General features: G+C 37.4%; 2 protein-coding genes across 2 annotated transcripts in view; both read right to left on the bottom strand.

Moving 5' to 3' along the window:
- The window catches only part of LOC144337078 (zinc finger protein 728-like), a 41,656-nt gene that overhangs the window by 4,252 nt on the left and 11,832 nt on the right, over positions 1–25,572 (bottom strand). The window contains exon 4 of the mRNA XM_077979901.1: positions 8,910–8,999. Coding sequence (XP_077836027.1) covers positions 8,910–8,999 — 90 coding nt within the window. The remainder of the gene's footprint in view (positions 1–8,909; positions 9,000–25,572) is intronic.
- On the bottom strand, positions 6,598–8,676 carry LOC144336792 (uncharacterized). Its single transcript, XM_077978055.1, is given in 1 exon segment — positions 6,598–8,676. A coding segment is annotated over 1 exon segment (2,079 nt).

The raw sequence follows: 25,572 nt of genomic DNA, 5'->3' as shown, positions 1-25,572 counted from the left end.
ATAATAAGACCCTCAACTAATACCATATATAAATAAATTCGATACTTAAATAAAATAAAAACACAAAATAAATTAGATACTTAAAATAAAAACACAAAATAAATTAGATACTTAAATATAAGATCTAAAACTCTGAAACTACCATAAACAACATAGATTGAAAGCCCTGTAACACTGGTTGGGCAGTGACTTTTAAAATTTGACTTCAAATCCCAAGGAGCAAATTGAAAACATAGATGAATCAGATTATTTTAAATTTAAAAACTGCTGCACGGAATATAATACAATCAACAGGATGAGGAAACCAAAAAATGGAAGAAAATGTTTGCAAATCATAAATGTGATAAGGGATTAATATCAAAACTATATAACAAAATCAAATGACTATACCACAAAAAACAAATAACTATTAAAAATGAGAAAAAGGCTTAAATATTTTTCAGAAAAAGACATACACACGGCCAACAGATATATTAAAAACATGCTCAACGTCAATTATTATCAGGGAAAGGCAAGCAAAAAAAAGAACTATGAGATACCAACTCACTTCTGTTAGAAGGAATCTAAGAAGAAAAAGTGTTGGTAGAATTCTGAAGAAAAGAAAATGCTTGCACACTATTTGTTTGAATGTAAGTGAGGACAGCCATTATGAAAAACAAAATAGTTTTCTTAAAAAACTTAAAAATCAAACTACCATATAACAATTGCACCACTGTATATCCAAAACAAATGGAATTAGAATGAAGAAACATTTGCACTTCTAGGTTGTTTGCAGCACTCTTCACGTGTAAAATATATAAAATCAACAGTTCAACATCTAATGAGTAAATAAAGGCAATGTGGTAGATATACACAATGGAATAATATTCACCTTTAAACAACAAAAATTCTATTATTTTCAATCACATGGATTACCCTGGAGGACATTATATTAGTTGAAATAAGGGAAGCACAGAAAGATTAATGTCTCATGATTTCACTTACACATGGATTCTAAAAAAGTTAATCTCATCAATGTAAACTGGTGACCACCAAATGCCAAGGTATTTAGAAGAAATGGGGGGATTGAAAGATGGCTGTCAAATAATACATAATTATACTTGGATAAAAGAAATAATTTCAAGAGACTTATTGTACAGCATGATGACTATAGTTCATAATGTATTTGTATTTTTGAAAAATGTTTAAAATTTCATGTTGTCTAACCATAAAAATGTTAACAATATAAGATAAAGTATTAATTACCTAGTTCTAAGCATTTGACAATGTATATATATACTTCAAAATGTTGTTTAATGAAATACACATTTTATTTGTCAAGTTAAGAATAACAATGTTTCAAATACTGTCTGTCTCTTTGCTGTTTTCTCATTTGTCAGTCATAACCACAGGAACTTTGATGTTTAACAGTATGTTCTGAACCCAGCACAGTACATGGGAGAAGTCAAAGACTTTAGGACTTTTATTTTAAGCTTGGGGCACCTGAAGTTATTGGTGCTTATGGGAATAGTATGAAAGACACGAAAAGGGCAGGCTTGCTTATGCTCACATGATTGGCCACTGTGTGATCACAGTAAACTGGTTTGCATGCAAACTAACAGGAAATGTTTTAATCCAAAAGCTGCCATTATCTCCAAAAGTTTTCAGAGAAAATCATCTAGGAGATCACTACAGTTAGGTGACTAAGAATATAAACTGTAGACTAAACTTCAACCACTAAAACATTTCTTTAAAAAATGAGTGATAAATTTCTCCAAATTGTAGTATCAATATAGAAAATAAGTATTATTCCAAATTTACAGCAGTTATTTTATTGTTTTGCAGTCTTTAACATTCACACTTTAAATAGAGGATTTTGCATGGAAATGTAAGTTGTTCTGTAAGTACATCCTAAATAACTAAATTTAAAATTGCTCACTATTAATTCTCTTAAAAATTTAATTTTTATATGTATGTTCTAGCAAATTACATATTTGCCACACTTTGTATAAAAGCCTAACATTTTTCTTTTACAAAGAAACACCATGATGATTTAATCCTCTCTTCGGTAGACAATGTATGTCTTTTATGTTAATTAGCCAATCTTAAAGTTATATTTATAAGCAAACTTTCCAGTCAAAACCAATTTTTCAGTGCATTAAAAAATACCAATGTCCTCCTTAAAACCTACAACATACCGTGTGAAACCACATGGCAGGAAAACAACAGTGAGAAAACTGTAGTCGTAACACAGAAAAAGAAGGTCTGTGATGCATATATGGTTTGAATGCACATAAAAGGATAAAACTTAGATAATTAGGACATGAATGAAGCATTTCTCTTTAAATTCAGCAAGATTCAGCTTTGCAGCCTGGAAAAAATGTTCTCACATGAAGAATAAATGTTATTTCTTTGCAATTGGTATTTTCCATCTCTGACTTGAAGTTACAAACTAACTTTAGCAGGAATATTTATGACTAATTATGGAGCATCTGTTATACACTGAACACCATCATGTTTGTTTGCTACATTTATATATAAAAGCATCCACATGACTTATGAAGCTTCCCTAGTACTTACTGAAACAAATTGACTCAATAAATAAAATTTACTTATGTCACTTATAAAAAGTTAAGGGAATAATTAAAGAAAAGTAAGCTTATATAGGGTTCTAGAAGCTAATGGAATGTTTTAACTAAATAAAATGTAATAATACACAAATTGTGGAATTCCTTCTAAAAATAATTTTGTGTGCATGATGAAATTTTATAAAAATTATTCTTATAACTACAAATGAGCTCAGATAATAAATACTTCATAAACTATATTAAAAAAAAACAGGAAACAAAAAGATTATGGGTCTAGGCCAGGCATGGTGGCTCACACCTGTAATCCCAGCACTTTGGGAGGCTGAGATGGCTGGATCACCTGAGGTCAGGAGTTCGAGACAAACCTGGCCAACATGGTGAAACCCCATCTCTACGCAAAATGCAAAAATTAGCCAGGCGTGGTGGCACATGCCTGTAATCCAAGTTACTCGGGAGGCTCAGGCAGGAGAATCATTTGAGCCCAGGAGGCGGAGGTTGCAGTGACCCAAGACCATGCTATCGCACTCGAGCCTGGGCAACAAGAAGGAAACTTGGTCTCAGAAAAAAAAAAAAAAAAAAAAAGATTATGGGTCTAGAATGAGTATCATGCAAGTAAAAACAGAAAATTTGCATGGAAAGATTCTAAATCATAAGCTGTAAGAAAGTGTAATAAACTGAATACAAAGCAGAGTATACATTTGCTTTTAGCATTTTTGAGGATTTTTGTTTTCTAGTAAATTAGACATCTTGTTAAAATGCTTTGCTTTGTTTCAATATTGCCCTTTTCTTCTGAAAACAGTTACAAACTTATACTCAAACACCCTTGCTCCTTAAACCTAAGTTATATCTTTAGACTAATAGATGTGTATATTTAACTGTATGTAAGTCAAAACTAAAACTCCATTATGTGCTCTCAGGCAGAGGCCACATGTTCAAAAAATACATAATAAAGTTTTGAAAATTATTCAGGACTCAGAAATATATTGATTTTATTTATGTTTATATATAATTTTTATGATACCATAAAAACAACCATGTAGTCAATAACAATTTAACTGTACAATTTAGAGTAACTAAGACTGTAGAATTGAATTGTTTGTAATACAAAACAGAAAAGCTAGAGGTTATAGGTACCTTATCACAATGTGATTATTATACATTGTATGACTGTACCAAAATATACCATATATGACATAAATATATACACATATTATGTACACACAAAAACTAAGAAAAATAAATTTAAATATAAAAAAAATTAACCCACAGGAACCATATTCTTTCACTTATTTGCAGTTTAAAGCCACTGAAAAAGAAGAATACTAGAAATGTTAGTCTATTATGTTACCAAATAGTGTATTGTTACCATCTTTTAAATACACCCTTGAGTAAGGTGGAATAGGTTAAAATTAGTGGCATAATAACACTTTGCTGAATGTATAACAGTGTTTAACATGTCATCAATGTTCAATTAAAAAATTAACACACAATTTAAAACTTTAAAACTGTAGTTTTATCACATAAAACTACAATTAGTAAAATGACATACTAATTATTTTGATTTAAATTTTAACTATAAGTAATGGCCGGGTGCGGTGGCTCAAGCCTGTAATCCCATCACTTTGGGAGGCCGAGACGGGCGGATCACGAGGTCAGGAGATCGAGACCATCCTGGCTAACCCGGTGAAACCCCATCTCTACTAAAAAATACAAAAAACTAGCCGGCGAGATGGCGGGCGCCTGTAGTCTCAGCTACTCGGGAGGCTGAGGCAGGAGAATGGCATAAACCCGGGAGGCGGAGCTTCCAGTGAGCTGAGATCCGGCCACTGCACTCCAGCCTGGGCCACAGAGCGAAACTCCATCTCAAAGAAAAAAAAACAAAAAAACTATAAGAACGATTTTCTCTCATAATAATGTATTAGAATATTACTTAGGGCTGGGTGCAGTGGCTAACACCTATAATCACAGCACTTTGGGAAGCCAAAGCAGGCAGATCACTTCAGGTCAAAAGTTCAAGACCAGCCTGGTCAACATGGTGAAACCTTCCTTTACTAAAACACAAAAATTAGTTGGATGTGGTCATGGGCACCTGTAATCTCAGCTACTTGGGAGGCAGAGACAGGAGCATAGCTTGAACCTGGGAGGAGGAGCTTATAATGAGCCGAGATTATTCCACTGCACTCCAGCCTGGGCAACAGAACGAGATTCTCTCTCAAAAAAAAAAAAAAAAAAAAAAGAATATTACTCTGAACGCCTACCTCATACATCACTCAATTCTATAAGTTAACCACAAATAGCTTTTCTACTTAGATTTTCATCATGCATCTTACATTTTAATGTCCTCAGTCATCCATAAGAAAGGTAATAAATAATGACCACCTACTAAAAGTCTCCCAAATCTTTGATGCAGAAAGAATTGATCACAGGCTTTTACATGTGAAAACAACAGAAACGATGAAATAGCATGAAGTAATTAAAGAGTTGAATTCCATCAGTATTCAGTTTCCAAATAAGCTGTTTTTGTTTTGTTTTTGTTTTTGTCTTTTGAGACAGAGTCTCGCTCTGTCACCCAGGCTGCAATGCAGTGGCAACATCTCAGCTCACTGCAACTTCTGGCTCCCAGGTTCAAGTGATTCTCATGCCTCAGCCTCCCAAGTAGCTGGGACTACAGGTGTGCACTACCATGCTTCGCTAATATTTGTATTTCTTTTTAGTAGACATGGGATTTCACCATGTTGGCCAGGCTGGTCTTCAACTCAGGTGATCTGCCCACCTCAGCATCCCAAAGTGTTGGCCTTACAGGTGTAAGCCACTGTGTCTGGCAAAAAAAAAAATCTATATTTTCAGGACAAAAGTATACTTTAAATGAAATTATAACTCTTCAAAGATCTACTTCTTTTAAAGTTACTTACAAATAATTTTTCTTTTTATCAACTTTAGTTTTGAATTTTTTCCTATACTCAGCAATCTGAGTAAGTGTAATGTCTGAAGTTTGAGAGACAGGTATTTCTACTGTGGATTCTCTTTACTTAATTTTGGATTAAATTTTTAAAATATTTACTGTATCTGCAAAAATATATTTTAGTATAAACTTTTGTGTTTTATAGTCTGTAGTTTTTTTAAAAACGTTTTTCCAAATTCATTAAATTTGCAGGGTTATTCTTCAATATAAATTCCCTGATGTTGAGCAAAGTTGGAACAACTACCTCAGGGTTTTCCTGTAGTACAAAATGTGTACAATAAAACCTGTGATACAAGTAAAGGTACTACAATCCTCTTTATATTTGTAATGTGTTTCCTCAAAATAAATATTCTTCTGGAATTTAAGGGCTTATATTTTCTGAAAGATCTATTGACACCAATTGCACTTTTAACGCTTTTATTTAGTATGAACTCTCTGATATTGACTAAGATGTGAGAAGATATTAATGATATTTTTTTTCCAGACAGAGTTTCCCTCTGTTGCCCAGGCTAGTATAAATGCTTTCCTTTGCAAAAAGGTATGAGCATTGGTTAAATGTTTTGCCACACTGTTCACACTAGTTTTCTCCAATATGAGTTATCTTACCTACAATCAAGTGTGACAGCCATTTAAAGGCTTTGTCACATTCTTCACATTTCTAGGATTTCTCACCAGTATGATTTCTTTTATACTCAGAAAAGTTTCAGGTGTTGCCAAAAGCATTGTCACATCTTTCAGGTTTGTAGTTTCTCTCTAATATTAATTAACCTGTGTCTGTTAAGAATTGAGGATCTGTTAGAGGCTTTCCCACATTCTTCACATGTGTATGCTTTCTGTCCAGTATGAGTTGTCTTATATGTGGTAAGCCTTAAGGACTGGTTAAAGGCTTTGCCACATTCCACACAATTGTAGGAATTCCCTCCAGTATGAATTACCTTATGTTTAGTAAGGATTGAGGAAGAGTTAAAAAATCTGCCACGTTCTTCACATTTGTAGGGTTTCCCTTCTGTATAAATTCCCTGATGTTCAGTAAGGGTTGAGAACTAATTGAAAGCTTTGCCACATTTTTCACATTTCTAGGGTTTTTCCTCCCGTATGAATTCTCTTATGAGTAGTAAGGTGTGAGGATTGGTTGAACTCTTTACCACATTCTTCACATTTGTAGAATTTCTTTCCAGTATGAATTTTCTTATGTTTATTGAAGACTGAGACCCAGCTAAAGGCTTTGCCACATTCTTCACATTTGTAGGGTTTCTCTCCAGCATGAATTCTCTTGTGTTCACTAAGGCTTGAGGGCCAGCTGAAGGCTTTTCCACATTCTTCACATTTGTAGGGTTTCTCTCCAGTATGAATTACCTTATGTTTAGTAAGGGTTGAGAAGTTACCATAGGCTTTGCCACATTCTTCACATTTGTAGGGTTTCTCTCCAGTATGAATTCTCTTATGTTCTGTAAGGTTTGAGGACTGGTAGAAAGCTTTGCCACATTCTTCACATTTGTAGGGTTTCTCTCCAGTATGAATTGTCTTGTGTGCAGTAAGGGTTGAGGCCTTACTAAAGGCTTTGCCACATTCTTCACATTTGTAGGGTTTCTCTCCAGTATGAATTATCTTATGTTTAGTAAGGGCTGAGAAGTTAACATAGGCTGTGCCACATTCTTCACATTTGTAGGGTTTCTCTCCAGTATGAATTCTCTTATGTTCACTAAGTCTTCAGGACCAGATGAAGGCTTTGCCACATTCTTCACATTTGTAGGGTTTCTCTCCAGCATGAATTCTCTTATGTTCAATAAGGCTTGAGGGCCAGCTGAAGGCTTTTCCACATTCTTCACATTTGTAGGGTTTCTCTCCAGTATGAATTACCTTATGTTTAGTAAGGGTTGAGAAGTTACCATAGGCTTTGCCACATTCGTCACATTTGTAGGGTTTCTCTCTAGTATGAATTCTCTTATGTTCCTTAAGGATTGAGGACTGGTAGAAAGCTTTGCCACATTCTTCACATTTGTAGGGTTTCTCTCCAGTATGAATTCTCTTATGTTCACTAAGTTTTGAGGACCGGTTGAAAGCTTTGCCACATTCTTCACATTTGTAGGGTTTCTCTCCAGCATGAATTCTCTTATGTTCAATAAGGTTTGAGGGCCAGCTGAAGGCTTTTCCACATTCTTCACATTTGTAGGGTTTCTCTCCAGTATGAATTCTCTTATGTACCGTAAGGTTTGTGGACCGCTGGAAAGCTTTGCCACATTCTTCACATTTGTAGGGTTTCTCTCCAGCATGAATTCTCTTATGTTCAATAAGGCTTGAGGGACAGCTGAAGGCTTTTCCACATTCATCACATTTGTTGGGTTTCTCTCCAGTATGAATTACCTTATGTTTAGTAAGGGTTGAGAAGTTACCATAGGCTTTGCCACATTCTTCACATTTGTAGGGTTTCTCTCCAGTATGAATTCTCTTATGTACCGTAAGACTTGAGGACCGGTTGAAAGCTTTGCCACATTCTTCACATTTGTAGGGTTTCTCTCCAGTATGAATTCTCTTATGTTCACTAAGTCTTGAGGACCGGTTGAAAGCTTTTCCACATTCTTCACATTTGTGGGGTTTCTCTCCAGCATGACTTCTCTTATGTTCAATAAGGCTTGAGGACCATCTGAAGGCTTTTCCACATTCTTCACATTTGTAGGGTTTCTCTCCAGTATGAATTACCTTATGTTTAGTAAGGGATGAGAAGTTACCATAGGCTTTGCCACATTCTTCACATTTGTAGGGTTTCTCTCCAGTATGAATTCTCTTATGTTCCGTAAGACTTGAGGACCGGTTGAAAGCTTTGCCACATTCTTCACATTTGTAGGGTTTCTCTCCAGTATGAATTCTCTTATGTGTCACAAGATCTGAGGACCAGTTGAAAGCTTTGCCACATTCTTCACATTTGTAGGGTTTCTCTCCAGCATGAATTACCTTATGCTTGGTAAGGGTTGAGGCCTTACTAAAGGCTTTGCCACATTCTTCACATTTGTAAGGTTTCTCTCCAGTATGAATTCTCTTATAATAAGTAAGGGTTGAGGACCAGTTAAAGGCTTTGCCATCTTCTTCACATTTGTAGGAATTTTCTCTGGTATAAATTCTTTTATGTTGACATAGGTGTGAACGCATGCAAAATGATCTGACATATTCCTTACATTTCAAAAGCTTCTTTCTAGTATGCCTTATCTTATGTCTTTTTGAATTTGAACATTTATGAAAGACGTTTACATATTTGCCATATTGAAATACTTTGCTCTGTGTAGTTGTCAAACTCTGGTTAAGCTTATTATAACCTTTTTTGTGCACCTTACACTCATCCACATTGGTACAACCAATTTTTAACTGTAAATTCTCAGGTCCACATTTTTCACATCTTCTCAATATCACTTTTCGGAGAGAATCTTCTATGCCCTGCTCTGGACAAAGGTGTTGAGCAAAATGAGAACATATAACTGAAAAGAAATAAAAATAACAAATTAGTCCACTTATTAGACTCAGATAAATACGGTTTCTAAATCTAACCTATAAAATTATTCAAACTACATAAGTAAGATTACATTGCAATATGACACAGGCCCTAATTCTTCACAGACATATAAATGTAACGAAAACATACAGACCAAAATACATATGTGGATAATTTATACATGAGTTAAGTGTGTACAGTGTCTGAATTAAACCCAATGCAAAGAACCACATAGAAAAAAAGAAAAGTTTGTTACATTTACCCATTACAACTCTTTCTGCTCCTCAGTATTACCTAGTCCCTTCAGAAGTAAATTGTAACTTCTGGCTTTTTTTTAAAGGAAAGTAAAATATTGGCATGTACAATTTAATTTCTGTCTTCTACTGGCCTTTCCACACACTGCTTTCTGTCTCCCATGACATAAATTGCTGAAATAAATGATGGTATACTTTCATTTTGAGTCTGCTGAGACCAAAGGTAAATACACTGCAGCAGAACACTGCAGTGCTGCAGAGAGAGAACAGGTGTACCAGGTAATTACTTTTCAGGAGAAACATAATCTCTTTAAACTAAAAGTAAGCACAAAATTTCAGACAACACAAATCTGAAGAACATGTTTGACAGACCCACACAATCTCTAGTCAAGACCATTGCTTTCTGACTATGCCAGGACAAAGCTACATTAATAAATTTTGTGACAGGTAACCTTTTTAAATGTCCAAATCTCAAAGATTACATACAATCTATACAAAATAGGGCAACATAATCCCACCAAAAATATTATTAAAATTTCAGAAAGAAACCACTAAAAATTTATATACTAATTTTTAAAATGGAATAATAATGCATGAAACAGGAACACAAAAGACTATAAAAAGTTAGAAAAATGAGGATAAGAACAAAAATATCTAAATTGTGGTGATAAAAATACAAAAATAAATAATTGAAAGATTCTAAAATTAAGAAAAACTATGTAAAAATAAAAAAGCTCAAAAAGCAAATTACGATACACACAAATACATTTATAACAAAAACATATTTATAATCACAATTTCAATAGTTACAGACAAAAAGAGAATTTTGGGAGCTGCAAGATAAAAGTGATTTGCAAACAGTCTTATGACATGGTTAGACGAATTGCTAACAGGAGGAACCAGTTTAGAGAAGAACATAAATGACCTGATGGAGATGAAAAACACAGCATGAGAACTTCGTGAAGCACGCACAAGTATCAATAGCTGAATCGATAAAGCAGAAGAAAGGAGATCAGAGATTGAAGATCAACTGAATGAAATAAAGCAAGAAGACAAGATTAGAGAAAAAAGAATAAAAAGAAATGAACAAAGCCCCCAAGAAATATGGGACTATGTGAAAAGACCAAATCTACGTTTGATTAGGGTACCTGAAAGTGACAGGGAGAATGGAATCAAGTTGGAAAACACTCTTCAAAATATCATCCAGGAGAATGTCCCCAACCTAGCAAGACAGGCCAACATTCAAATTCAGGAAATACAGAGAACACCACAAAGATACTCCTTGAGAAGAGCAACCCCAAGGCACATAATTGCCAGATTCACCAAGGTTGAAATGAAAAAAATGTTGAGGGCAGCCAGAGAGAAAGGTCGGGTTATCCACAAATGGAAGCCCATCAGACTAACAGTGGATCTCTCTGTGGAAACCCTACAAGCCAGAAGAGAGTGGGGAGCCAATATTCAGCATTCTTAAAGAAAGGAATTTTCAACTCAGAATTTCATATCCAGTCAAACTAAGTTTCATAAGTGAAGGAGAAATAAAATCCTTTACAGACAAGCAAATGCTGAGAGACTTTGTCACCACCAGGCCTGCCTTACATCAACTCCTGAAGGAAGCACTAAACACACAAAGGAACAACTGGTACCAGCCCCTGCAAAAACATACCAAATTGTAAAGACCATCGACACTATGAAGAAACTGCATCAACTAATGGGCAAAATAACCAGCTAGCATCATAATGACATAACAATATTAACCTTAAATACAAGGGCTAAATGCTCCAATTAAAAGACACAGACTGGCAAATTGAATAAAGAGTCAAGATCCATCTAAGTGCTGTATTTCAGTCTATATGTGCAAAGACACATATAGACTCAAAATAAATGGATGGAGGAATATTTACCAAGCAAATGGAAAGAAAAAAAAAAAAATCCGGGGTTGCAATCCCAGTCTCTGATAAAACAGACGTTAAACCAATAAAGATCAAAAGAGACAAAGATGGGCATTACATAATGGTAAAGGGGTCAATGCAACAACAAGAGATAACTATCCTAAATATATATGCACCCAATACAGGAGCACCTAGAATCATAAAGCAAGTTCTTAGGGACCTACAAAGAGACATAGATTCCCACACTATAACAGTGGGAGACTTTAACATCCCACTGTCAATATTAGCCTGATCAATGAGACAGAAAACTAACAAGGATATTCAGGATGTGAACTCAACTCTGGACCAAGCAGACCTAATAGACATCTACAGAACTCTTTGCCACAAATCAACAGAGTACACATTCTTCTCAGCACCGCATCGCACTTATTCTAAAACTGACCACATAATTGGAAGCAAAACACTCCTCAGCAAATGTAAAAGAATGGAAATCATAACAGTCTCTCAGACCACTGCAATCAAATTAGAACTCAGGATTAAGAAACTCACTAAAAATCGCACAACTACATGGAAACTGAACAACCTGCTCCTGAATGACTACAGGGTCAATAATTAAATGAAAGTAGAACTTAAAAAGTTCTTTGAAACCAATGAGAACAAAGACACAAAATACCAGAATCTCTGGGACTATGACAAAGCAATGTCTAGAGGAAAATTTACAGCACTAAATGCCCACAAGAGAAAGCAAGAAAGATCTAAAATAGACATGCTAAAATCACAATTAAAAGAACTAGAGAAGCAAGAACAAACAAATTCAAACCCTAGCAGAACATAACAAATAACTAAGAGCAGAACAGAAGGAGAGAGCGACAAAAAAAAAAAACCCTCAAAAAATAAAAATAAAATAAATCCTGAAGAGGCCAATAACAAGTTCTGAAACTGAGGCAGTAATTATTAGCCTACCAATAGAAAATGTCCAGAACCTGATGGATTCACAGCTGAACTCTGCCAGAGGTACAAAGACGAGCTGACCTATTCTTTCTGAAACTATTCCAAGCAATAGAAAAAGAGGGAAGCCTCCCTAACTCATTTTATGAGGCCAGCATCATCCTGATACAAAAACCTTGCAGAGACACAACAACAGCAAAAAAATTTCAAGTCAATATCCCTGATGAACATGGATGTAAAAATCCTCAATAAAATACTGGCAAACTGAATACAGCAGCACATCAAAAAGCTTATCTACCATGATCAAGTTGGCTTCATCCCTGGGATGCAAGGGTGGTTCAACATAGGCAAATCAATAAACATAATCCATCACATAAACAGAACCAATGACAAAAACCACATGATTATCTCAATAGATGCAGAAAAGGCCTTCGATAAATTTCAACACCCCATTCGTCCTAAAAACTCAATAAACTAGGTATTGATGGAACGTATCTCAAAATAATAAGGGCTATTTATGACAAACCCACAGACAATATCATACTGAATGGGCAAAAACCAGAAGCATTCCCTTTGAAAACTTGCACAAGACAAGGAGGTGAGGAGGATTAATTTAACTTGGAAGTGCTATGTCCGGTGAACGATTTAATGTACTATGTACTGTAAATGAACAATAGGTTAGTTGATATTCGGGTTGTGATGCTTGAGCTTTGAGTCTTGTTGTTATGTGTTACAGTTGATTGATCTATTAGAGTGCTTGCTTGTAAGCATGTTGTGGGACTGTGTTTAGTAAGTATGTAAGAATATGTGCTATGTACAGTTAAACATATAGAGTACTATATAGTATTCATGTTGGCTAACAGTAATGCACGATTTACATAAAAGTTTATTGAAATGTTTAATACTTAAGTTGCATTTAAAGCTTGCATACCATAAAAGACAGAAAGTGGTTCAAGTTAGAATGCCAGTTTTGGGTGTTGGTGGTGAAGTTAAGTACTTTCTTTCTGAGTTGCCCTAGGGAGAAGTTTTCCATTTTCAGTTTACAAGACTGGTGTATTTATTTATACTACGGGGGCAGGTTCATTTGAGCAGGTTGTTTTCAATTAGGGAGGCAAGTGGTATTAAGACTAGAATTGTGGTGAAATGTATTACGGATGCTACTTGTCCAATAGTCATAAAGGGTTGGCTTATTGGTTGACTTCCGATTCAGGTAAGAGTTAGTAGAATTGTGATTAGGAGTCAAAATAGGAACTGGCTGAGTGGGCGGAATGCCATACTTTGTTGTTTGGATTTGTGGAGAGTGGGTATGAATAATAAGATAAGGATTGATAGGAGGAGTGCTAACACCCCTCCTAGTTTATTAGGAATGGATCGTAGAATTGCATATGCGAATAAGAAGTATCATTCTGGTTTAATGTGTGGAGGCGTGCTTAGGGGGTTGGCTGGGATGTAGTTGTTTGGATCGCTTAGAAGGTCAGGCGTGAAAAATACTAATGTTATTAAGGTTGTGAAAAAGAGGGCTAGGCCTAGGATGTCCTTAATTGTGTAATAGGGGTGGAAGTCGATTTTATTGGAGTGAGAGGAAATTCCGCAGGGATTATTTGATCCTGTTTCGTGTAGAAATAATAGGTGTAGAGTAGTCAAGGCTGTGATAATGAAAGGTAGGATAAAGTGAAGGGTAAAGAATCGTGTGAGGGTGGGGTTTTCAATAGAATATCCACCTCAAACTCATTGGACAAGATTGGTTCCGATGTATGGGATTGCTGATAGTAGGTTTGTAATTACGGTGGTGCCTCAGAATGATATTTGGACTCATGGGAGTACATAGCCCATGAAGGCTGTTGCTATGGTTATGAGTAGAAGTGTGATGCCAGTGTTTCAAGTTTCTGTGGGAAGAAAGGAGCCGTAGTAGAGGCCTCGGCCTACATGTAGAAAAAGGCAGATGAAGAGTATGGAGGCACAGTTGGCGTGGAGGTAGCGAAGGATTCAGCCGTTATTTACCTCTCGGACGATGTGTGCGATTGAGGAGAAGGCGGAGGAAGTGTCTGGTGAGTAGTGTATTGCTAGGAATAGTCCTGTAATAATTTGTAGAATTAGGCAGGTTGCAAGAAGTGAGCCGAAGTTTCATCATATAGAAATGTTAGGTGGGGTGGGTAGGTCAATGAAGGTGTGGTTAATTATTTTTAGGATTGGGTGGGATTTGCGTATTGGGGTCATTAATGTTTTTGTAGTTGAAGTACAACGATGGTTTTTCATATCATTGGTCATGGTTGGAGTCCACGTGAGAACAATGACATATATTTTATTTTTGTTAAACGTATCATTAGTTATGGGGTTTGTGGGGTTTTCTTCTAAACCCTCTCCTATTTATGGAGGGTTGGCATTAATTGTTAGTGGTATAGTTGGTTGTGTGATTATTTTGAATTTTGGGGAGCGTATATGGGTTTAATGATGTTTTTAGTTTATTTGGGGGGTATGATAGTTGTTTTTGGGTATACTATGGCAATGGCTATTAAGGAGTATCCTGAAACATGGGGATCGGGGCTTGAGGTTTTTGTGAGTTTTCTGGTAGGATTAGCGATGGAGGTGGGTTTAATTTTATGAGTTACAGATTTTGATGATTTAGTGGTGGTGGTGAACTTTAATAGTATGGGGGATTGGGTGATTTTTGAGGGTGAGGGGTCGGGGTTAGTTCGAGGGGATTCTATTGGTGCAGGTGCTTTGTATGACTATGGACGTTGATTGGTAGTGGTTACTGGTTGAACGTTGTTTGTTGGTGTATACATTATTATTGAGATTACTCGGGGTAATAGATTATGTTATTAGGAATAAAGTTAGAATGAGGGGAATAAGAAAGGAGAGGGAGTAAAGTTTGATTATGCCTTTTTGGGTGGTTGTGATGGTGGAGATGGTAGTGTGGATATGTGAAATTGTTTTGGTTATAGATTTTTCCAGTCAGGTTAAGTCTAGTAAGAGGAAGGATAGGTTTTGGCTTATAAGTAGATTTTGGTAGGAGGTTATATGGTGAATTGTGATAGGGTAATATCCTAATATGTTGGAGAATTTAAATGTGTGTGATGGCATGTTTATTTTAAGTTTGTTGGTTATAAGGGCAAGGTCTAGGGCTACTAGAAAGCCCAGGGTGGTTAGATATAGGGCTGAGAGTTTTAGATGGTGAGGTATTGTTGGTTGGGGGAGTGAAGTAGGGGAGATATTGTTGGTGATAAGAAATCCTGCTAGTATATTGCCGATAGTGAGGCGTTTGATTGGTTTTAATAAGGTGGGGTCGTTCTCGTTAATATAGATTGAGGTTGGGAAGCGGGATTGTCCTGTTAGGGTTATAAAGATAGTTCGGGTGCTGTAAGCGCTAGTTAGGGATGTGGCAATGAGAGTGATAGATAGGGCTCAGGCGTTGGTATACGACATGTTTGCGGTTTTGATGATGAGGTCTTTGGAGTAGAAGCCTGTGAGGTAGGGTATGCCTGCAAGTGCTAAGTTGCCAATAAATAGGGAGGTTGAAGTAAGGGGTATTGTTTTAAATAACCCTCCTATTTTTCGAATGTCTTGTTCGTTGTTTAGGTTATGAATAATGGATCCAGAGCAGATGAATAATATAGCTTTGAAGAAGGCATGGGTGCAGATATGTAGAAACACTAGGTATGGTTGGTTGATGCCGATAGCAACTATTATGAGGCCCAGTTGGCTTGAGGTGGAAAAGGCTACGATTTTTTTAATATCGTTTTGTGTTAGGGCACAAACTGCTATGAATATGGTGGTAATGGCTCCTAGGCACAATGTAAGGCTTTGGATTAATGTATTATTTTCTATTAGAGGGTGGAACGGATGAGCAGGAATACTCTGGCGACAACTATCGTGCTGGAGTGGAGTAGAGCTGAGACTGGTGTTGGGCCTTCTGTGGTGGAAGGTAGTCAAGAGTGAAGACCAAATTGGGCTGATTTTCCTGTTGCTGCCAGGAGAATACCTATTAGTGGGAGAAGACTTGGGTTGGGGTTTAGGATAAACATTTGTTGAAAGTCTCATGAGTTGTAATGTAGGATGAACCATGTTATGCTTAGGATAAAGCCGATATCGCCAATACGGTTGTATAACATTGCCTGAGTGGCTGCTGTGTTGGCTTCTATTTGAGCCTACCATCAGCTAATTAATAAGAAGGATATAATTCCTATGCCTTCTCAGCCAATGAAAAGTTGAAAGAGGTTGTTGGCAGTGATTAAAATTAGTATGGTGATGAGAAATGTGAGAAGGTACTTAAAGAATTGATTAATGTTTGGGTCTGAACTTATATATCATAGTGAGAATTCTATAATAGATCAAGTAATGAATAGTGCAATTGGGATAAATATTATGGAGAAGTAATCAAATTTGAAGCTTAGTGTTAATTCTGTTTGGATTGTTATTCAATGTCAGTTTGAGATAATTGCTTCTTGGTCCAGGAGAATATACAAGATTATGGGGAGATGGCTAATGGTGAAAGAATATATCATAGTTGTTTTTACGTAGTATGGGTATAGGTGCTTTTTGTTGGGATTAATAAAGGTAATAGCAATTGGTAGAATTAGAGTGGTTAGGATTGTTATGTTAATGGAGGTGTACATGGTTGTTACTTTTATTTGGAGTTGCACTGATGTTTTTGGTTCCTAAGGCCAATGGATAACTGTAATCCTTCAAAAGTTGGGAAAGCCGTATTTATTAAAAACGGAGACATGGGTTAGCAGCCCTTGCTAGCTTTCTCGGTAAATAAGAAGTGGCAGGCCTCTATGGTTAGATCCACAATCTAATGTTTTGGCTAAACTATATTTACAGGAGGTGAAAACTAGAATAACATTAGGGTTAAGGGACAGGAGTATAATAGGGGAAAGGTGTATGAATATTAGTATGTTTTCTCGTGTAAAGGAAGGTTTTATATTAGTAGTGTGATATGTAAGTATTCCTCGTTGTGTTGTGGTAAATATATAGAGGGAGTAGAGGGCTGTAATTAGCATATTAAGTCCTGTAAGCGTAATGGTGATGTATGATCAGGAGAATGAGGTTATTATTACAAGGAGTTCTCCTACTAGGTTAATAGTAGGGGATACGGCGATGTTGGTAAGGTTTGCTGCAAATCATCAAAAGGTTATTAATGGAAATAGTATTTGGAGTCCTCGGGAAAGTAGTATAATGCGGCTGTGGGTTCGTTCATAGTTTGAGTTTGCTAGGCAAAATAATATGGATGAGGTGAGTCCGTGGGTGATTATAAGAACAGTTGCACCAATGAAGCTTCAGGAGGTTTGAATGAGGGAGGCTATGATTACTAGGGCTATGTGGCTTATGGAGGAGTATGTGATGAGTGATTTTAGGTCTGTCTGTCGAAGACAGGTAGAGCTTGTTATGATTATGCCCCATAAGGATAGTATAAGGAAGGGGTAGGTTATATGTTCTGTTGTAGGGTTAAGGATAGAGGTGAGTCGTATCATGCCGTAGCCACCTAGTTTTAGGAGTACTGCGGCAAGGACTATTGATCCAGCAATGGGGGCTTCAACATGGGCTTTGGGGAGTCATAAGTGTAAGCCGTACAGGGGTATTTTTACTATGAAGGCTATTATGCATGCTAGTCAAAAGATTGTGGGATCAAGTGGTTGTTAGTTTTTGAGCCATGAGCGTGAGTAGCATGATGTTTAGTGAACCCAAACTATTATAGGTATAGATTAACATAATGAGTAGGGGGAGAGAGCCAGTTAGTGTATAGAATAGGAAATATGTGCCTGCGTTAAGGCGTTCTGCTTGGCTGCCTCATCGGATGATGATGATTAGGGTAGGAATGAGACTGGTTTCGAATGGAATATAAAATATGAATAGTTCTGTGGCTATGAATGTTAGAATTAGAGAGATTTGTAGGAAAATTAACATGGAGAGAGAGAATTTTTTCGTGAGGGGGATTCACTATGTAAGTGATATTGGCTTGCTGTAATTATAAGGGGCAGGAGTCAGGCAGTTAATATTAGGAGAGGTGTCGTTAGAGGGTCGGAAGATAAATGGATTGAGTAGTTGAGGAGATGGCTGCTGGTTTGGTTGAAAAATAATAAGGGGATAATACTGATGGTTAGGCTATGTACGGTAAGGTTAATTCAGATTATGCTATTTTTGGAAAATCACGTTGTTGGTAGTAGTATAATTGTGGGGATAACTATTTTTAACAATGAAGTAAATTTAGGTTGTGGATATAGTCTAGACCATATGTGTTAGAGATTGAGATTAGTAGGGCAAGACCGACTGCTGCTTCGCAAGCAGCAAATACTAGTAGGGCGATGGGTATAATGTTAGCTAGTAAGGAGTGCATGTTTAAAGCTATAAGAGTACTTATAATAAACAGTGATGATAATATTCCTTCTAGGCATAATAGGGAGGATATTAGATGTGAGCGATAAGTTAACATACCTAGGAGTGAGATTATAAATGCTAGTGTAACACTTATATAGATGAAAGGCATTTGGTTAGTATGGTTATCATAATCTAATGAGTCAAAATCATTTGTTTTGTTTAAACTACTTACCAATTCAGTTCAATCCAGTCCTTTTTGAGTTCATTCGTAGGCTAGGCTTAGGGTTAGGACAATAATTAGTGTAATTGATGATTTAGGCATGGTTGGAAGATCTGTTGTTTGGAGAGCTCATGGTAGGGGTAGTAGTAGGGCAATTTCTAGGTCAAATAGTAGGAAGGTAATGGCGACTAAGAAAAATTTTATGGAGAAGGGAATGCAGGCAGGGTTTAGTGGGTCAAAGCCACATTCGTAAGGATCGGTTTTTTCTGCATAAGAGTTCAGTTGGGGTAGTCAGAATATGATAATTATTAGTAGGAGGGTCAGAAGGGTATTAATTGTCAGTGCTAATGCTAGGTTAATTACTCTTTTTCGAATAGTATCGAAACTAGTTGATTGGAAGTCAACTGTACTAATTATACTAAAAGAGTAGGATCCTCATCAGTAGATAGAGATATAAAGGAATAATCAGACCACATCTACAAAGTGTCAATATCAAGCAGCGGCTTCGAATCCAAAATGGTGGTTTGATGTGAAGTGGTATAATACTTGACAGATAAGGCAGGTAATAAGGAATGTAGATCCGATGATGACGTGAAGTCCATGGAAGCCTGTGGTGATAAAGAATGCTGAGCCATAGATACCATCGGAAATAGTGAAGGGCGCTTCAAAGTACTCTGAAATTTGTAGTAGGGTGAAGTAGATGCCTAGTAGGATTGTAATGAGTAAAGCTTGGATTGTTTGTTTTCCATTACTTTCTATTAGGCTGTGGTGGGCCCAGGTGATTGTAACTCCTGATGCAAGTAGTACAGAGGTGTTTAAAAGGGGCATTTCTAGGGGATTTAGGGGAGTAATTCCTGTTGGTGTGGGGTGGGAGCAAGGCTCGAGTGGTAGAATGCTCAGAAGAAACCGGTGAAGAAGAGCATTTCTGAGATGATAAAAAGGACTATTCCATAACGAAGGCTTTTTTGGACAGGTATTGTATGGTGGCCTTGGTAGGTGCTTTCTCGAATAATGTCACGCCATCATTGGTATATGGCTAACACGTTGGTTAGTAGGCCTAGCATTAGTAGAGTGGTGGAGTAAAAGTGAAATCATATAATTAAGCCTGATGTTGTTAACAGGGCTGAGAGAGCCCCTGTTAGTGGTCAGGGGCTAGGTTTAACTATGTGAGAGGCATGAGATTGGTGGGTCATTAAGTGTTATCACGTAGATAAAGGATGATTAATAGTGTGAAGACATAGGCTTGGATTAGGGCCACTGCGATTTCTAGAATGGTCAATAGTACTAGAAGTGCATAGATTAGTGAGGTGATAGGGAGGTTGATGGTTGATAATGTTAGTGCAGCACTTCCTATTAGGTGCATTAGTAGATGGCCAGCTGTGATACTGGCGGTTAAGCGTACAGCTAGGGCAACTGGTTGCATAAATAGACTGATTGTTTCAATAATTACTAGTATAGGAATAAGGGGAGTGGGTGTGCCTTGTGGTAGGAAGTGGGCCAGAGAGCTTTTAGTTTTGAAGTGAAGCCCTATGATTACTGTCCCTGCTCATAGGGGAATTGCTATGGCTAGGTTTATAGATAGTTGGGTGGTGAGTGTAAATGAGTAGGGTAGAAGTCCGAGAAGATTGGTTATTGAGATAAAAATAATTAAAGATGTTAGTATTAGGGACCAGGTTTGTCCTTTGGTATTATGGGATATTATTATTTGTTTTAGGGTTAGTTGGATTAGGTTTTGTTGGATGGTAATTAGTCGATTATTAATAAGGTGTTTGGAGGTTGGAAATAGTAGCGCGGGGAGTAAAATGATGAGTACTGCAGCAGGTTGACCTAGGATTGTTGGAGAGGTAAATGGGGCAAATAGATTTTCGTTCATTTCAATTGTCAGGGGTTATTGTACATTTGTGTATTGGGATTCTTTTGTAGGGGAGGTGGGTAGTAGTTTGTGTTTAGTAGTTTTAATTGTATAATAAGAAATAGTGTGGGGAGTATAGTTATGATGATAGTAAACCATACGGATGTATCTAGTTGAGGCATTTCACTGCAGACAGGGTATTTCTCTCGATCTTTAACTTAAAAGGTTAATGCTAGGATAGCTGTACAGTGTATTATGAGAATATTTTGCAGAGAGTTATGGAGTGAGATGGGGGGGGTCTATAGGGTAAATACAGGCCCTATCTCAAAAATTTTTAGTGGAATCAATTCTGTGACAATAGGTATGAAGCTGTGGTTAGCACCGCAGATTTCTGAGCATTGTCCGTAGTATACACCTGGTCGTGTAGCGGTGAATGTGGTTTGATTCAGGCGTCCAGGAACTGCATCTGTTTTTAGGCCTAGAGTAGGAATTGTTCATGAGTGTAGGACGTCTTGAGATGTAATTATTATTCGGACAGGGGCTTCAATTGGGAGAACTACTCGGTTGTCAACTTCTAGAAGTCGAAGGTCTCTTGGGTTTAAGAGCAATGGTGTAGTATATAAGAGTTAAAGATTAATCCTCCGTAATCTGTGTATTCGTAGGTTCAGTATCATTGGTGTCCAATTGATTTAATAGTAAAAGAGGGGTTGTTGATCTCGTCTGTTAGATATAGGATGTGCAGGGATGGAAGAGCAATTAAGATTAAAATGATTGCGGGTAAGATGGTTCAAATTGCTTTCTATTTCTTGGGCGTCCGTGATATTGGTGTTGGTTAGTTTTGTTGTGAGAGCTGAAGACAGGGCATATAGGACTAGAAAGCTAATTAAGGATACAATTATAAAAGTGTGGTCATGAAAAGCAATTAATTCTTCTATGATAGGGGATATAGCATCTTGTAGGCCTAGTTGAACTGAGTGAGCCATATAAGATATATAGGGTTTAACCTATGATTTAGCTTTGACAAAGGTATGAAATAGTTTTTCTAATATCTTATTGAAAAAGTTGTGGAGGTCACAGGGCTGGCTTGAAACCAGTTTTAGGAGGTTCAATTCTTTCCTTTTTCGTTTAGTTTAATGTAGGTTGGTTCTTCAAATGTATGGTAGGGTGGAGGGCAACCATGCAGTCACTCTAGGTTGGTAGAGGCTCTTCAATTAATGAGACTTTACGTTTTGAGGCGAAGGCTTCTCAGGTTATGTAGATTATTAGTATTACTGCTACTAGGGAAATGAAGGAGCCTATGGATGAGATATTTCATCTGGTATAGGCATCGGGGTAGTCAGAGTAGCGTCGGGGTATTCCGGATAAGGCGAGGAAATGTTGTGGGAAGGTTAAATTTACACCTACAAATATGATGGTGAAGTGGGCTTTGGCATAAGTTTGGTCTAGAGTATAGCCTGAAAATAAGGGGAATCAATGAATGAAGCCTCCTATGAGAGGAAATACAGCTCCTATTGATAGTACATAGTGAAAGTGTGCAACAACATAGTACGTATCGTGTAGTACAATGTCTAATGATGAGTTTGCTAACATGATACCGGTTAAGCCCCCTATGGTAAAGAGAAAAATAAAGCCTAGAGCTCAAAGTATTGCGGGAGATCATTTGATATTGCCTCCGTGAAGCGTGGAAAGTCAGCTGAAGACTTTAATGCCAGTGGGAATTGCAATAATTATAGTGGCGGAAGTGAAGTAGGCTCGTGTGTCTATCTGTTCCTACTGCAAATATATGATGGGCTCATACAATAAAGCCTAAAAACCCGATTGACATTATAGCTCAAACTATACCTATGTAGCCAAATGGCTCTTTTTTTCTGGAGTAATATGTCACAATACGAGAGATTATCCCAAATCCAGGTAGAATGAGGATATAGACTTCGGGATGGCCGAAAAATCAGAATAGATGTTGATACAAGATAGGATCCCCCCCCCCTCCGGCAGGATCAAAGAAAGTGGTATTTAGATTACGGTCTATTAGTAATATAGTAATGCCAGCAGCTAGTACTGGTAGAGAGAGGAGTAAAAGGATGGCTGTGATTAACACTGACCAGATGAATAAGGGGGTTTGATATTGAGATATTGCAGGGGCTTTTATGTTGATAATAGTGGTAATGAAGTTTATAGCCCCTAGGATGGAGGAGATGCCTGCTAGGTGAAGTGAGAAGATAGTTAGATCTACGGAAGCTCCTGGGTGGGAGAAATTTCCTGCTAAAGGAGGATAAACTCTTCAACCTGTCCCAGCACTGGCTTCTACTGCCGCAGATGCCAGTAACAGTAGAAAGGAAGTGGGGAGAAGTCAAAAACTCATATTGTTTAGGCGGGGGAAAGCCATGTCGGGGGCACCAATTATTAGTGGTACTAATCAGTTTCCGAAACCTCCGATTATGATGGGTATAACTATAAAGAGAATTATGACAAACGCATGGGCTGTAACGATAACATTGTAGATATGGTCGTTGCCTAATAGGCTGCCTGGTTGACCCAGTTCAGCTCGAACAAGAAGGCTTCGAGCTGTGCCTATGATCCCGGCCCATGTGCCGAACAGTAGGTAAAGGGTTCCAATATCTTTGTGGTTTGTTGAGAACAGCCAACGGTAGGCGAACATAGGTGGGGGAGGGGGGTAGAATGGCTGAGTAAGCATTAGGCTGTAAACCTAGAGACAGAGATTAAAGTTCTCTTTTTACCAGCTCCGAGGTGATTTTCATGTTGAATTGCAAATTCAAGGGAGCAGTTAATTTCTGCCGGGGCTTCTCCCGCCTTTTTTCCCTGCGGCGGGAGAAGTAGATTAAAGCCAGTGATTAGGGTATTTAGCTGTTAACTAAAATTTTATGGGTTTGAGTCCCATTAATCTAGTAAGGGCTTAGCTTAATTAAAGTAATTGATTTGCATTCATTTGATGTGGAGTAGAATCTGCAGTCCTTATATATTTCAGAAATTAAGCGTGGTTTAACTTACTGAGGGCTTTGAAGGTCCTTGGTCTTACTTCACCTAAATTTCTAGAGGATGACTAGGGTTAGTGGAGAAATTGGTAAGAGGAGGGTGGTGAGGATAATGAGTGGGGGGATGAGGAGTATGGGTTTTCTATTTTCGAATTGTCATTTTATTTTTGTATTGTTGGATGTAGGGAGTATTGTTATGGAGGTGGTATAAATTAGGCGTATATAAAAGTATAAGTTGAGTAGGGTTATGGTAATTATAATGGAGGGGATGATGAAGTTATTGTTTTTTGTACGTTCTTGAATGGTAATTCATTTGGGTAGGAAACAGATTAGTGGGGGTAAGCCTCCCATGGATAGGAGGGTGGTTGATATTAATGGTATTAGTCAGGTTAGTTTGTTTCAAGTGCAGGATAGTATAAGAGTTGTGGTATTTGAGTTTAGGTTGAGAGTTAGGAATGCGGTAGTTGTCATAATAGTGTATATGGTTAGGTAATAGATTGTGATATTTGGGTTGTAGGTTAGTGTTATTATTCAGCCTGTGTGAGTAATTGAAGAATATGCCATGATTTTGCGTAGTTGTGTTTGGTTAAGGCCTCCTCAGCTGCCTATTATAACAGATAGAGTAGAGAGGGTCAGGAGAATATCTGTATTGGTTGAAGAATGTATTTGGTATATAATTGAGATGGGAGCTAGTTTTTGTCATGTGAGGAGGAGCAGGCCAGAAACTAAAGATGTCCCTTGGGTGACTTCTGGGATTCAAAAGTGGAAGGGGGCTATTCCTAATTTTATGGCTAGGGCTGTTGTTATGGCTAGAGATGAAAGTTGGTTGATGTTGTCTGTTGTGGTTCAGCATCTGGAGAGTAGGTTGTTGGAGATAATTGCTATTATGAGGATTATAGATGCGGTGGATTGTATTAGGAAATATTTAATAGCGGCTTCTGTAGAACGGGAGTTTGTTTTTTTGATTAGAATTGGGATGAAAGCTAGTATATTTATTTCTAGGCCTGCTCAGGCGAGGAATCAGTGTGAGCTTAGCGTTGTAATGAGAGTGCCTGTGATTATGGTGAGGTAGACAAAAGGTGGGCTAGTGGGTTAATTAGTACGGGAAGGGTATAACCAACATTTTTGGGGTATGGGCCCAATAGCTTATTTAGCTGACCTTACTTAGGATGGAGTGTGGTAGGTAGCACGGAGAAATTTGGGTTCTCAGGGGTAGGTTCGATACCTATAATCCTAGAAATAAGAGGATTAGGGCCTCTATCATTTACTCTATCAAAGTAACTCTTTTGTCAGACATATTTCTAGGTTTGCGGAGGAATACTGGAGATTGCAATAGGTGTTGAGATATACCATATGAGAAGAGCTAGTGTAAGTGGGAGGAAATTTTTTCATAGTAAGTGTATAAGTTGATCATGGCGGAATCGAGGATATGCTGTTCGGATTCATAAAAATAATGAGGTTAGAAGAAGTGTTTTGGTGGTAAAGCACGTTGTAAATAGTTCTGGGGAATTAATAGAGTATAATGTGCCTAGGAAGATTGTGGTTATTAGGGCATTTATTATAATGATATTTATGTACTCAGCCATGAAGAACAGGGTGAATGGGCCTGTGGCATATTCAATGTTAAAGCCTGAGACTAGTTCCGATTTGCCTTCTATGAGGTCGAAAGGAGCTCGGTTTGTTTCAGCTAATGTGGAGGTGAATCATATTATGGCTAGGGGTCATGATGGTAGGAGGAGTCAGAGATGTTCTTGTGTTGTGATAAGTATGAGAAGATTAAATGAGCCGCTTATTAGTAAGACTGATAAGAGAATAATAGCAAGAGTGACTTCATATGAGATTGTTTGGGCGACAGCTCATAGTGCTCCGATTAGTGCATAGTTTGAGTTTGATGCCCATCCTGATCATAAAATGGAGTAGACAGTTAGACTAGATGTGGCTAGAATAAATAAAAGTCCTAGATTGAAGTTAATTCGTGGATGGGGTATGGGAAGGGGAGTTCATAGGAGAAGAGCAATGGAAAAGGCCAAGGCTGGTGCGGTAATGTAGAGAATGGTGGTAGATATTGAAGGTTTTAAGGGTTCT

The sequence above is a fragment of the Macaca mulatta genome, chromosome 19, assembly GCF_049350105.2.
Source record: "Macaca mulatta isolate MMU2019108-1 chromosome 19, T2T-MMU8v2.0, whole genome shotgun sequence".
NCBI lineage: Eukaryota > Metazoa > Chordata > Mammalia > Primates > Cercopithecidae > Macaca > Macaca mulatta.
Note: the sequence above shows the minus strand (reverse complement) of the source record. Positions and strands in the feature narration are given on the sequence as shown.